General features: G+C 37.8%; 1 protein-coding gene across 8 annotated transcripts in view; it reads left to right on the top strand.

The window, feature by feature from the left end:
* The window catches only part of LOC139119319 (protein unc-80 homolog), a 182,207-nt gene that overhangs the window by 139,036 nt on the left and 26,779 nt on the right, over positions 1–16,392 (top strand). For all 8 annotated transcript variants that reach the window (XM_070683075.1, XM_070683076.1, XM_070683081.1 and 5 more), the window contains 7 exons: positions 137–214; positions 592–699; positions 1,329–1,442; positions 2,341–2,498; positions 3,049–3,240; positions 3,902–4,106; positions 4,418–4,497. In XM_070683075.1, coding sequence (XP_070539176.1) covers positions 137–214; positions 592–699; positions 1,329–1,442; positions 2,341–2,498; positions 3,049–3,240; positions 3,902–4,106; positions 4,418–4,497 — 935 coding nt within the window. The remainder of the gene's footprint in view (positions 1–136; positions 215–591; positions 700–1,328; positions 1,443–2,340; positions 2,499–3,048; positions 3,241–3,901; positions 4,107–4,417; positions 4,498–16,392) is intronic.

Genomic DNA, 16,392 nt, shown 5'->3' with positions numbered 1-16,392 from the left:
CCCATTCTCAACTATATTCATGTATGGAATGGTGTAACCCTATACAATTTATCACTGATTAAAGATAATTTGCCGGTAACTCACTGGTTTTGTATGGACAAAATTGCAATAAAGACATGTTTTTGTTATTGTTCAGATGTTTGGCGGAATTGCTACACTTCTTCAATATGACGCAGATTATCATCCTGCAGAGGTACCAATCTTTGCAGGAAAAGTAAGTCTTCATTAATATTATTATTTGTTTGTTTATTTATTTATTTATTTGTAATATTTTGTTTATTGATACCCAATTCTTCTGATTCCAAGTAAACTTCACTAAAATATCTCAAGACTGCATGCATCTCAAGGTTGTACATGTAGAATATTTTGAGTAAAGATATCATGAATAACTCCCAATATGAAGCGAAAGAGATTTGATTCTTAAAGAAAATGGCCATCACTTTTTTGATAAAGTTGGCAGCATCACAAATTTTGTGTTTGGGCTTGACACTTACCATTAAGAACCATTAGCAAACTGTTGAATCATAAAGAACTAAGCATATAATTTTAAATTTTCTAAATTTTCACCCTTTTTGGTCCATACATTATCAGGTGCCAGCAAGATCACTTTTCAATTTACTACTGTCCTTGGAAAAAGACAGCAAAGATGTTCTGGATATACTTGACCTTGTCATCGGTGAAAAGCCCCTCAAAACTTTGGTGAGTATGACCAATGTGTCACTCCCCCTGTAAACTACTTGTGGCACTGTAATGTGACCAAAATTGAATGAATATTCAATATCAGTGGAGTGCACACCTGTGCTAATGAACATGTACAGCAAGATTCATGATTCACTTTATCTCCAATTTAATGGAATAGTGGCTATATCTTTTGATGATTTTATCAGTATTTTGTTTGCATGTTGTTTGCGAGGTCTTGTTCTATTCCCAAAGCACGTTGAACACCCACTGTGTAGCTTGTCAACAAAGCGTCTATATGTATAAAAAGCAATGTTATTGTTTATTTGAATTCTAGTCTGGACCAGTATTCACTTATCAACAGTAACAATGCAATCTACTCATGTACAGGCTGAGTTGACAAGCTGAATACTGTTTATCTCAACATCCTTTGAGGAGTAGAACTTGAAACTGTGGTTGACATTAGAAACAAACAACTGTGAATAAACCATGACTGTCCGTTTATTTGTAATCTCAATAGCAGGTATTCTATCTCTGCATTGAAATATATGAATGATTACTATTTGGCATTTGAAATCAATTTTCAAGAGCTGAATTTTCAGAACAAATATTTGACTGAAAAGAATAAGTGTGAAATGACTCTCGTACAGGATTTCTGCTATGGCAACGACCCAGTGGTGACCTTCTCAGTGACTGATGCAATCAGGATGTGTGTGACAGTAGTAGCTTATGCTCCAGAGGCCAATAGAAGTGTACAGATGATGGTGAGTTCTCTCATCTGATTAGACAAAAGAGTCTTTTGAGTTGGCGATTTGTAACGTCTATCATCCATTTAGTAGCTTGATAGTAAAATAACAATCAGTTCACATTTTCTTCTACTAGGATAAGTTTGGATTGATATTTTTATTTGCAGAATTAAAGAATACACCATAATGTATGATTTGACAGTGGAAAATGCACTGATTTTGTTAAATGGACATAGTTGCTTCTTTTTTATTGTTATTGTGATCTCAAGAAAACATGGATGACTTGCTTTAGGTCAAAATGACTACAGTACATCACTGCAAAAGTGATAAAAATTACTCCTTGGCTGAATACAAACAGATGATTTCCTTTGTGATCTCTAGACAAAATGGGTTTTTCCTATTCCAACTTGCTTTAATTGCTGTGACAAATTAACATTGCCACAAAGAGAAAGCTGCCATCATCAATATGAAAGACACGGCCAATTAAAATCCCATTACAAAAGTTTGCTTGAGGTCAAACCTTTGTTTAACAGTGTCTGTTCAGCAATCCATGGTGAAAGTTGTGTACACCTAAAATGTCTTACTGAATGTTAAATCTTGTCTGGCTACAAGTAGAGTTGAGGTTGTTCACATTTGATCAGTATTTCAGCACATTTCAAGAAGTCAACAAGCAAGACAAAGTACTTTTCATATCAAAACAAAATTCATGGAAAAAGCTCAAAGAAAGACCCACCTTGTCCCTTTAATACTGATCGAAGACTATTCCAAAATACATATTAGCTTTCAGTTCTAATTCACATGAATCTGTTGTCCACATATCACACCAAAATTTTGAAAAAAATACTGTTGAAGAGATAGATTGAAACACAATTCCTTCACATCACTGCAACAACTCTCTCTTACTCCTTTTTTACAGACTGTCCTGGAAGCCATATTACCTCACTATCTCCGACATATCAAACAGCAGACACAGAAACGAGACAATCCGTCGGCAGCAAAGTCAGAAGTATCCACTATAGCAGATCTTAACATATCAATGAAAGCTCTCATCAGCAGCTGTGAAGTATTTAGCAGGTGAGATTGTAGAAAAGTGTACCAACACCATGATCTTTTCACGCCAAAATGATCTTTACAAATTATCATCATGTCTTTGCGGTAGTTTGCTACAATTTCTCAAACTATGCTATACAAAAAATGTTTTTTTTACTGATATCAAATTTAGTTGTCAAAATGGCAGCTCAAGTCCATATTGCACATATATGTTGTTGAAAGAAAATTGTGAATGTCAATCTTCATAAAGATGCAAAATGCCTCAAATATAGATGCCAATAACCTCTGTTGAAGTAAATTTGTTTCTTTATATACCTCATATCAGCTATATTTTGTTTTAATGAATACATAAACATGTTTAAGTATGAGTACTACTTGGTTGTTAGCTTCAGACAGTTTACTGTTTCAGGGCCACAGTAGAGAAAGTTAAAGCAATTGGAACCTAACAACCTGAGTCCCCATCACCACCTTATGAATGGGCCATTCCATTATTGTCAGTGGTGTGGAAGAAACCACATAAAGTTACTGGGGATGACAGCATTACTAAAATGCATTTACCATTGTACCGTTTCAGAAATATGAGTGGTCCGATCCGTAAGGTAGAAACAGTGAACGCAGCGTCCAGTTTCAAGAGTTCCCTGAACGCCAGCTCAAGACCAAGTTCATTGAAGAAACAGTCAAAGAGATCCACCGGGCCTCGATCACCACACCTTGATGAGGATAATTACACAGTTGATATCATGAGGGGTGATGATCTCAAGATAAGGTTGGTGACCTTTTCTCTTGATACTACAGTTTTAACCCTTTGAGTGCTGTAATTTTTTCCCTCCAAAATGTTGGTACAACATTTTAATAATGTTTATGAATTTTTCTGTAATTTTTGGATAATTTTGGACCAAAAGGATATTACTTTTCATTGGCTACAGTTTTTTATCAAAGTTTTGGCAAAAATCTGAAAAAAATTGACTTGGGTATATATTATAAGAGGTGACAAAAATTGACTTTAGTGCTCAAAGCGTTAATTTTCTTTCAGATTTTTATGTTTCATTCATTCAGTAAAAATGCTGGCCAGGAAAGAATGCTGACTATAATGAATAAATCGGTCTTGTAATGAATTTTAGAATTTTCAATTGAATTGAAAATACAAGGTTAGAGATATTCCGTGCATTCAAAAGCTAGGAAAACATTGACAAAACTTATTTTCCAAGTTCTATTACAAATCTGTAGATATAAATATAAAATAGTTCTTCTTTAGTATGCAGTGTGCCAAAATGATGCCATCATATCATGAGATCATAAATTTTAAAGTGACTTTGTATGTGAAAATCAAGGATTTTACATTAACACCAAATGTCTCTCTCTCTCTCTCTCTCTCTCTCTCTCTCTCTCTCTCTCTCTCTCTCTCTCTCTCTCTCCATCTTCTTCAGATTTATGGATGAGAAGACAAGGAAGAGATATGAGGAAGACTTAGATGACGTTGAAATGCGAACAGAATTCCGTAAGCCGAGAGACACAATCCTGAACATTGCAGCGGAGTTCTTCTGCTGGTGCACGCCCAGACTCAAGCAGCTCCGTAAGATGATTGAAACTCGCGTACAGATTCCTGATCTGTTGGATCATAAATGTGAACTGGTGAGATCATAAACATCTTTCAGGGACAGGGAGTCAGTTATGGCAAAAACAGTGGGAAAATGGAACATTTTGTGATTTACTAAATTATTTTGATAGGTTGGTTGAAATTGTTTTCAAGAAGAAACTGACTTTTCCAAGAAGGACATTCAGCCTCACCAATTTTTTCAAGATCGCCAAATGTGCGTAGAAGAGCTCTACTGTTGTGACATATTTACAAATAACATCTTTAGCTACATCAAATCATTTATGGGTGCCAGTCTTTTTGAAAATTTATAAGTTTTATTCATGTCACTCTTTCTTTTTTGTTTCAGAAATTGGCAGACATTGCCCATAGTTTACTGAAAGTTGCACCGTATGACCCCATCACCATGGGTTGCAAAGGAATACAAAGGTAAAACAAGCCAACATTGATTAAAAATTTGACAAAATATTAGTGAAAAAGTCAGAGAAATTTAGCATTTCTAATGATTTCGCTGGAAAGGTAAATTTTGCCACTGAATTAAAAATTAGTGCCACTGTCATGTTCATTTGTTGGCAACTGGTCATATGCTGACATAGACATAGTAATACTAATCTTTTTAGGTAGAATGTTATTTGGGGACAGATATTTCTACTCTCAAACTTTTACAATTATACCGTTTTGGTATGCCACTTGTGATGGCTCAATGTGAAGCTCATGAAGTAAATAAAGTTTTCATTGGCTTGTTTCTGTGAATATCAAAACTTTAATTTTTCCCATAGTATGGCGGCCATTTTGAATTTAAGGTGTCGTTTAAACCAGTGTTGTCCTTAGAAGCTGGGTGCCGGGTAAATAACCCGGCTGCTTTGCATTTTTTCCCGGCTACTTTTAACGTCATTAGATTATTTTTATAGACCTGTAATTTCGGGATTGCACTGCCAGCTGTTAGACGGCACACGTACGATATTAGCAGTTTCGCGACCCCTTAGAATTCCCCGCATGGAACTGCAACTGCACAAACATAAAACAGTTTCTAAATACCCGTTTGTGGCTTTTTGAGCCCGATCTTTGTTTGTTAGTCCCCACGGACACCGTCCGGGGGGACTTATAGGTTTGGTCATGTCCGTGCGTGCGTGCGTGCGTGCGTGCGTCCGTGCGTCCGTCCGTTCACGCAGATATCTCAGAGATGCCTGGAGCGATTTCATTCAAACTTTGCACAAGGATAGTACCCTACCCCATACAGATGCACGTCGATTTGTTTCACAATGCGATCAAATTTGGCCGTGTTAGAGGACTTTTTAGTTTTCACCTCCATAGACTCCCATGTATAAGGCAGTCTCCATAGACTCCCATGTATAAGGCAGTCCATAGACTCCCATGTATAAGGCAGTCCATAGACTCCCATGTATAAGGCAGTCCATAGACTCCCATGTATAAGGCAGTCCATAGACTCCCATGTATAAGGCAGTCCATAGACTCCCATGTATAAGGCAGTCCATAGACTCCCATGTATAAGACAGTCTCCATAGACTCCCATGTATAAGGCAGTCCATAGACTCCCATGTATAAGGCCAAGAAAAATAAAAATTTAGTTTCTCATCGTATTCATATTGCAAAAAGGATGCAGTGACACAGTTTTTAGTCCCCACGGATGAAGTCCAGGGGGCTTATAGATTGGGTCATGTCCGTCCATGAGTCCATCCGTGAGTCCATCCGTTCACGCAGATATCTCAGATATTTTGACAAAATGTCACGTGACCTTGGTGACCTTTGACCTCAAATATATATATATGTCCATAACTCGGTAACCACAAGTGCTACACCCTTCATATATGGTATGATGGGACAGCTTATGACGCCACATATTGTACCTCATTAATTATGTGCATATCTAATTTTGAGCGAGCCAATAGAGCTAGAGGTCTGATTTTTGGTATACAGGGATAACTTAGCAATACTATTTTTTTTTCAAAATGTCACGTGACATCGGTGACCTTTGACCTCAAATATACATATTTGTCCATAACTCAGTAACCACAAGTGCTACACCCTTCATGTATGGTATGATGGGACAGCTTATGACGCCACATATTGTACCTCATTAATTATGCGCATATCTAATTTTGAGCGAGCCAATAGAGCTAGAGGTCTGATTTTTGGTATATAGGGATAACTTAGCAATACAATTTTTTTGACAAAATGTCATGTGACCTCGGTGACCTTTGACCTCAAATATACATATTTGTCCATAACTCAGTAACCACAAGTGTTACACCCTTCATATATGGTATGATGGGACACCTTATGACGCCACATATTGTACCTCATTAATTATGTGCATATCTAATTTTGAGCGAGTCAATAGAGCTAGAGGTCTGATTTTTGGTATGTAGGGATAACTTAGCAATACAATTATTTTGACAAAATGTCACATGACCTTTGACCTCAAATATACATATTTGTCCATAACTCAGTAACCACAAGTGGTACACCCTTCATATATGGTATGATGGGAGACCTTATGATTCTTCATACTGTACCTCATTAATTATGCGTATATCTAATTCTGAGCAAACCTGTAGAGCTGGATGTGTGTCATACATATGAACATAGATTTGTTCTGTGATACGATCCAATAAGGCCGCCATGTGGCCATTTTATTACAATTTTTTCATGTCTTGAACTACACCTCAGACATGTATCAAGCAAATTTATTCAAAAGTATTTTTATCACAGACCTAATAAAGAGGACTCTATCCTCTCTGAGGACCTGTAATCAAGTACTACCCATTTACAAGTGGGGACTGTGTCATCAACGATGACTTGTTAAATAGTGTGATTGGCTGATGGACGCGCCAGGGTGTTGTCTGTGTTACGAGCAGTGTAATTGGTTTCATTAGTAGGAAGGTCATCTTTAGGTCATGATTATTAACGATGGTGTCAAAAAGAAATGCGGCGTCGGCAACTGGCACCTTGTCGATGGAATATTTTTCCCGAAGAAATTCCATTCGAAAGGTATACTTGATTCCAAAAATATATTTAGTTTATGTATGAAAAACTTCAATTTCGCTGAATTTGTGAGAAAAAAGCGCCGAAAAGATGTGATTTTGATCGACGATTCGAAGTTCATGAGACTGCAGCTAGCTTTCCGCCGCCGCGCTGGCTGCCAACATCACGGTCACTACGAGTATGATCTTCTCAACAAATCAAGTTATTCTCAGAGCAATACCGACGCATTTTCTAGATTTAAAAAAAATGAGCAAGAACTGATTTTTTTAGAAGCAACTGTTTATTTGAATGGGTATTTTTTTCATTGATTATTTTTACGTACTAGAATCCACGGTCAAAGGCATGTGTGTTGCCGACCGTTGCCGACCGGCGCATCATCGTCACGGCTCACGGCTTCACCATGGCGCTGATCCCCTGTTGCTTAAGACAACAGGACAATACGTCGTGGATTCCGGCATGGGTTCAATTTCACTGCGCCTCTCCATGTTCTCTATGTTGGGTTGCCCGATAGTGTATTTTGATGGACCCTCTGAATCATTTTTTAGTCCCCATGGACACCGTCGGGGGACTTATAGGTTTGGTCATGTCCGTGCGTGCGTCTGTGCGTGCGTGCGTCTGTGCGTGCGTCCGTCCGTCCGTCCGTTCACGCAGATATCTCAGAGACGCCTGTAGCGATTTGATTCAAACTTGGTACAAGGATTATCATCTATGCCATACATATGCACGTCGATTTGTTTTACGATCCGATTCAAAATGGCCGTCTGGCAGCCATTTTGTTTCCTGTATTTGATGACGGTGCGTATGTTCACGCAAATTTCTCAGTGATTCTAAGAGCGATTCCATTCAAACTTGGTACATAGATTACTCTATATGTTATACATATGCACATTGATTTTTAGTTTGATCTGGTCTAAAATGGCTGCGTGGCGGCCATTTTGTTTCCTATATTTTACGACTGTACGTTTGTTCACGTAAATTTCTCAGAGATGCCGGGCGCGATTGCATTGAAAGTTAGTACCTATATTAATCCTTATCACATATATATGCACGCCGATTTTTGTAATGATTCGATCATAAATGGCTGTGTGACGGCCGTTTTCTTTCCTGTATTTGATATCCATCCACAGGGGTCCCAGGTATGATCCACAGGGGTTCCAGGATGAAATTAATACTAATGCTGTGTCTATGCATAGGGGCTCATGAATGCAGATATCTGAGATATTCCTGTGCCAATTCTTTTTAAACTTGGTACAAGGATACTACACTATGGCATTCACATGCAGGTCTATTTATATTGGTATGGCATGCATAATTAGGTCTAATTTGCATAATTCAAGATTAGAGCGCTGTTTCTGGTACAACTGTACCAAATTTGATGAAACTTTGTGCAGATGGTTTTAGTCCCCACAGACACCATCCGGGGGGACTTATAGGTCATGTCCGTGCGTGCGTGCGTCTGTTCACGCAGACATCTCAGAGATGCCTGGAGCGATTTCATTCAAACTTGTCACAAGGATTACTTCATATGTCATACAGATGCATGTCAATTTGTTTGTGGTACGATCCAATATGGCTGTCGTGTGGCCATTTTATTACGATTTTTTCATGTATAGAGCCATTACTCAGGCATGTTTCAACCGATTTTATTCAAAGTTGGTACAAGGACATATACCGATGACATAAATATGCACACCAATTTGTTTGTGATGCAATCCAATATGGCTGCCTTGTGGCCATTTTTTTTTCAATTTTTTTCATGTACAGAGCCATAACTCGGGCATATCTCAACCGATTTTATTCAAAGCTGGTACAAGGACATTGACCTATGTCATACATATGCATGTCAATTTGTTTTGTGATACAATCCAATATGGCTGCTAGGCGGCCATTTTATTACAATTTTTTCATGTACGGAGCCATTACTCAGGCATGTTTCAACAGATTTTATTCAAGTTGGTACAAGGACATTGACCTATGTCATACATATGCACATTGATTTGTTTTGTGATACGATCCAATAAGGCCGCCATGTGCAGACCTTATCTTTTGAGGCGAGCGATCGCTCCGCTCGCCTACCGCTCGCGCAAATCAAATTCCGCGAGAGCGATTAGCCGCTCGCGCCACGGCTGGGACTCAAGTTTTGGAGACCAAAGGCACACGTTGTATCCAAAATGTACCATACTCTAATCTCCTCCGATCGACACGCGAAGCACAGTGTAGCGAATATTAAAATTATGCTTTCAATATTCAGTTCACTTCACTTCAGTATGAATTACGTTCTCGGCAAGCACATTCTAGCAATGGAATGGATCGATTTAGGTGCAACAATGTAATACAGTATTACAATAGTACTCGTCTAGTGATAGCGTATCGGCGGCGGGCCTATAGCACTTCAATATAGCACCACTACGGTTCGGAATTTACATGTACACAAATGTACAAAGTACAGCCCTTCATTCTCACATTCTCAAACCAACTCCGTTTTCTTGGCTGCCATATTCTTTCGAAGTGTTCAAAAACAAACGGTTATCCTGCCGCAGCAAGATTTCATAGGAAAAATATGCGTGACAAACGAGGATCATATTGCTTACGCTATCGAGATCGAACGTGGAGAAAATGTCTACGACATGATGACTGGGACTACACGTCGCAACTCGCGGAAACAAATGCATAATCTCTATTTAAACAGTTTAGCCTGAGCGACTGCTAGGTCTCTTGGTCCTTTGAAAGCTTAAAATAATTAAATTGACTCTGAAAAGTAGGAGAGATGCCGATACTTCTAAAAAAAGATCACGAAACGATCATGAGTTCATTCTACCGTAAAACTTTAAAAGACGTAAATTTTTGCGACATTTTGGCGTACAGCATAGGAGTTTTCTGTGACTGTCGTAAAATGGTACCTCTTGCCCTCGGTCCTCGCCCTGTAAGCCTTCGAGTGTATACACCGCGGATCGTGTACCTCGACGTGGCTGTTATGATAAATTCGTTTTGTTTTGTGAAATGTAAACTTGTGATCACTTCGATATATCGCGGTAACAATCGGCCAAGTTAACTTTGGTTGAAGACCAACGAGCATGCAGAATGTTTCAGCGGGCCGCAAACGCAAACAAATGAAACATAACTTGACTGTGGACTGCTGGTAGCACGATTCAGTGTAAAATCTAGTTCTGTTCGCGTACTCGGCGGAGCTCAAATAAAAAATACCTCCATGTTCAAAACCAAACATGTTTGATGACAGCACTGTTGTTTTGGTAGGTTTTTGTCTTAATGCCAATGTATCTAATGTGCATACCATATGGTATTTTAAAAGGCTTGTATGAAAAAAATCATGAAAAAGTTACACGTACTTTTAAAAAGTATAACTTCATCTATTTGTCCATGAATACAACAGAGGCCACATTTCTACATATTTATTGTTCGAAAAATGTTGAAAGTTAGCCAATATGCTATGAATATTTGGGTGGGAGAACACTGCTTATCCTGTTCCATCTATCAAAATACATACCCATACACAGTACTACAGATATGAGATTGCCCATAATACATCATGATTTGTACCAACGTAGATTCCCCTGTGAAGTCTACCATGTCTCCCATGTGTAGATAAATTCTTGGACTAGTTGTAAAAATTCTGAGTACTTTTAAAGACACAAAGGAATAAGAAAATTGTGCTTGATTGAGAGAGGAGATAGCATTTTTGCAAATTTTCCACTGATTGTGTCCTCAGCCATACAGAATAAAGTGATGGAAAGTAGGGAGACTAGTTGCACCAGTTTTATGAAACAAAAGGATATTGATTTTTTTCCAAATAGAAAAGACAAAAGAAATTTACATGCTAACTTTTTTCAGAGAATGACCCCTTCAGTTGGTCATAACTTCCTTCCCAAAACTGTGGCATTTGTAGTACCAGCAGAATGTGACTTTTATGGTTATTTAACAGTTTCTTTTAAATTTATACTACAATATTTCAACGTACTTTTAATAAATATAATTAATCAATTATCTTGAGTCTGCATATTATTGCTTTTATGCAGAACTGAAAAAGTTATAAGAAAATTGACGTCGTTGGTACAAAGCAAACACGATTGTGGGTAATTTATTGTACTGTGCCATATTTTCTCCCTTCTCTATTACATAACAATAAGAATGACAGCTAGTGCATATTGTTTTCAAAATAAATTTTATTCATGCACTCTCCATACTGTTTCCAGGGGACCTGTTCAGTCACTCTCCTAATTTAAGCAGTGCCATATTCAAATCACAAGAGATGACACATTTTTTTTCACTCGCCTGACTATTTTCAGGGGAGCTGCTAAATCACTCGCCTACCACTCGCCCGGATAGCTTCAGGAGAGTGAATTTTAGCTCTCCTGCCATTTTCAAAAAATAAGCCCTGCATGTGGCCATTTTATTACGATTTTTAGCTACTATAGACTATAGTCTATAGAAGCTATTGGGATGGGTATCCGTCCGGCGTCCGTCGTCGGTCTGTATGTATGTATGTATGTATGTCCGTTTGTGAGGCGTCCGTCCACTCAAATATCTTGAGAACCGCAGTACTTACTGATTTGATATTTGTTGTGTAGATGAAAAATATGATTTTGAGAAACTAGTTTTTTTAATTTTTGATATTGTTGAAAATAGGCAAATTAATGCCAAAAAAGGTGTTTTTGGTAAAAATTCTTCTTCATAACCGCTGGTCAGACAGCTTTGTTATTTGGTATACAGGTCCCTAGGGATAACCCAACTTAGATTTGTTCAAATTGTGATGAAATATGCAAATGTGTATTTTTAAGGAAATTTTTTGTCATTTTTGGTCAAAATTTGACTTACATTGAATGTAATTCTTGTACTGTATAAACCCTATCAATTCACCCAGAAAAAATAATTAATATGATTTTAAATAATTGAATTAATTAGGAAATCATCAAAGCCAAAATAATTTTAGTGTGAAATTATCAGAACGTTCAACTTTTTTTGACAGTTCATAGTGAAGTGCTTACCATCTTGGAGGATTAAAACATGTAAAGGCAACTTTCCTGAATCCCAACTTTGATATATTCTGAACCACCATTTATGTTATCTAAAAGAAATTGCTCATAATAGTTTGTCATGATAGGGTGGTCAAATAAATAGAGATAGAGAAAGTTCTAATTTCCGCTTATAAAATAAGATTACTTTTTGAGGAGAAAAATAGAGTGGTCAATTAAAAGAGTGGTCAAAGTGATAGGGTTTTTATGGTAAAGCTGGGCTGTAAGATTCCTCATGTGCTATTTATAGCAATTATGCAATCTGTGTAAACAGTGCAATGAAAGTGTAACATGATTCCTTATAATGCTTTTGATGACCTTGAACTTCTTAAGTTACAAACATTTGTCTCTTCAGTGTGCTTTCTCTGAGTACGTACACGGTACAGTCTCAACTTATTCAACAGAACTTACTTACAATGTTAATTTGAAAGTTAAAATGTGCTTGGTTAATAGGATGAAAATACAGATATAGATAACCAGCTGAAGATTCTTTATAACCTGACAGAATTGCTGTTATTATGACGTAAATCTTGATTTAAGCAAGTCTTGTTTACTTTAATTAGAATGTAATTAACTCTCGTTTATTTGCTATAATAGTCTGATGAAATATGCAAATCTGTATTTTTATGGAATTTTTTACCATTTTTGGTAAGGCCATCCTGAAATGAGCTATCAAAGATATCCACCTTCTTCATCAATACATGTGTCACAAAAGGTTATTCTCTACATAACACAGCAGAGCTCTGTCAACTGTTGAGTCGCTTGTTTTTTCAAAACGGCTGGTCAGACAGCTTTAATGTTTGGTTTACATGTCCCTAGGATGACCTTAGTGAGATAATTTCATAGAGTCAGGAAATACTTAATTTTGCATCCATGTCTATAGTAGCTTCAGGGACTTTGGCCCTATGTTTCATGTCCTGAACTACTGCTCAGACATGTATCAAGCGAATTTATTCAAAAGTATTTTTATCACAGACCTAATGAAGAGGACTCTATCCTCTCTGAGGACTTGTAATCAAAGTACCCATTAACAAGTGGGGACTGTGTCATCAACGATGACTTGTTTTTCACGGACTCGTGGAGCAAATTTGAAAGAAAATAGAGTTGTTTCCTTCCGACGCCATGCTGCATATCTGCTTTGATAAAATTTGGGGACAGCGAGACGCGATGATCGTGCGCGGTTTGCATTTAATTTGTTGCAACATTTCTGTCAATCACTCACTTTGTGTCATAAGTTTCAGAAACTATCGCTCGCCTGAAAATTAGCAACGTAGTAAGTTCATAGGCACAGATGACATGGTAACGTGCCTCTGACTCGACGATGCCGATTTTTCAGACTACACTCAGAGAATCCGAAACTTTCCACACAAAATGAGTGATTGACAGAAATGTTGCAACAAATTTAATGTTAAGCGGGCACTCATCTCGTCTGGTTGTTGCCTAAGCTCAGTCGCGGAGAGTGCTTTCGCAAACATTTTGCTATTATCGTTTGCGTATAGAAAACTCATAACAATGAAAAAATGCGTAGAGACTCAATCCAATGCGTAATATTATTATGCATTGGATCGACGCTTTACGCATTTTTTCATTGTTATGAGTTTTCTATATACGCATTTTTAGTCCCCACGGACACCGTCCGGGGGGACTTATAGGTTTGGTCATGTCCGTGCGTGCGTCCGTGCGTGCGTGCGTGCGTCCGTCCGTGCGTGCGTCCGTCCGTTCACGCAGATATCTCAGAGATGCAAGAAGCGATTTCATTCAAACTTGGTACAAGGATTACTTCATATGTCATACAGATGCACGTCGATTTGTTTTGGGATACGATCCAATATGGCCGCCAGGCGGCCATTTTATTACGATTTTTTCATGTACAGAGCCATAACTCAGACATGTTTCTACCAATTTTATTCAAAGTTGGTGCAAGGACATTGACTAATGTCATAGATATGCACGTCAATTTTCTTTGTGATACGATCCAATATGGCCGCCAGGTGGCCATTTTGTTACGATTTTTTCATGTACAGAGCCATAACTCAGACATGTTTCAAGTGATTTTATTCAAAGTTGGTACAAAGACATTGACCAATGTCACAGATATGCACGTCAATTTTTTTTGTGATACGATCCAATATGGCCGCCAGGGGGCCATTTTATTATGATTTTTTCATGTACAGAGCCACAACTCAGACATGTTTCAACCGATTTTATTCAACATTGCTACAAGGACATTGACCAATTTCATAGATATGCACGTCGATTTGTTTTGTGATACAATCCAATATGGCCGCTAGGCGGCCATTTTATTACAATTTTTTCATATACAGAGGCATAACTCAGGCATATCTCAACCGATTTTATTCAAATTGGTACAAGGACATTGACCAATGTCATAGATACGCATGTCAATTTGTTTTGTGATACGATCCAATATGGCTGCTGTGCGGTCATTTTGTTACGATTTTTTCATATACAGAGGCATAACTCAGGCATATCTCAACTGATTTTATTCAAAGTTGGTACAAGGACATTGACCTATGTCATACATATGTACATCGATTTTTTATGTGATACGATCCAATATGGTTGCTAGGCAGCCATTTTATTACTATGTTTTCATGTACAGAGCCATAACTCAGACATATTTCCACCAGTATCATCCAAAGTTGACATTGACCTATTTCATACATATGCTCGTCAATTTGTTTCACGTCATGTAGCAGTAACATGTCAATTATTGAAGTTTCGTAAGTAGGCTGATATGTCAAGAAATATGTACTGCATCAAATTCATGAAACTTTATACAGATGTTAACCGATGTTAAGCTCACATTGCTTTAACATTGAAAAAGACATTTATCAGTGTCATTTTAATTAATTTGTAATTGCATAAGTAATGAACTTTCCTAATTAGGGTGATATAGCCACAAATTAATACAACGTCAAATGTGATGAAACTTGATACAGATGTTGATCTCCTAGTGTTGTAAATACTGCATCAAACTTTATGAAATATGGTACCAGTGATAATCTGTTAAGTGTTAGAATTGTATGCAAAAATGTTTTGCAACATCCTGTTGATTAATTCCTAGTTGACTCATTTTATGAACTTTAGGATGGTGGCCTACATTGGTTTTATGTTTTCATCACCATAGAACTCATTCTTGGCCATTGAGCGCCATCTGTATCAAAGTATTTTTATCACAGACCTAATTAATGAAGAGGACTCTGTCCTCTCTGAGGACTTGTAATCAAAGTACCCATTATTAACAAGTGGGGACTGTGTCATCAACGATGACTTGTTTTACGTAAATGCGAACACTGTTACAGTGAATTATCTTAACGATTTTTTTCTTAACAAAAGCGAATGTGTCTTGATTAGAATAGAATGAGCTTGATGGTTTCTGGGAAACTACTATGTGGTAATGAAGAATGGGAAATGAGCAATGAAATGAGCAGACAGCGGGTGATTTAAGATTAAATGTTACATCTTCACTGCAAATATTAACCATAAGTGTGTCATAAATAATACAAACAAAACAAAATCATGTTTGTTTCTTTGTTTGTATGTGAGCCATGTGTAAGACACACAACAAAAGTACTGTTTCAGTCTCAGCTAAATGTCACCTCAGATGCCACCAGAGAACACCATTTCCACTCCAAAATTTCATTTTTCGACTTTCCAGAGGGGGGTAACCCCCTCTCGCGCTCGCTCCCCCCCCCCCCCTCATACGCAACGCTCACTCGCCGCTCAGTCGCTTCGCTCCCTCGCAGTCCACCCGTCTACTTTCTTAAATTACCCGGCTACTTTTAAAGATAAGGACAACACTGTTAAACTGGTAATTTGTGTCTCTAATACCAAATTTGGCATGGTGGTTTTTTTTAGCTCCGCTGTCAGCGACGCGGAGCTTATCAAATAGGTTGATTTTCCGTTGTCGTCCGTCGTCCGTCGTCCGTCGTCCGTCGTCCGTCGTCGTCCGTCGTCCGTCAACAATTGCCTTCTCCTCTGAAACCGCAAGTCCAATTGCTTTGAAATTTTATATGCAGCTCACTTGGGGTGACCTCACCTAAGTTTGTTCAAATCGTGGTGAAATTTGCATATTTGTATTTTTGGGGCATTTTTTGGTGTTTTTGGTAAAAAAATCTTCTTCTCTGGAACCGCTTGTCCGATTGCTTTGAAATTTGATATGCAGTTTACTTAGGGTGACTTCAGTCAGATTTGTTCAAATCGTGGTGAAATTTGCATATTTGTATTTTTAAGGCAATTTTTGTCATTTTTGGTAAAAAAATCT

The sequence above is a fragment of the Ptychodera flava genome, chromosome 19, assembly GCF_041260155.1.
Source record: "Ptychodera flava strain L36383 chromosome 19, AS_Pfla_20210202, whole genome shotgun sequence".
Taxonomy (NCBI): Eukaryota; Metazoa; Hemichordata; class Enteropneusta; family Ptychoderidae; genus Ptychodera; species Ptychodera flava.
Note: the sequence above shows the minus strand (reverse complement) of the source record. Positions and strands in the feature narration are given on the sequence as shown.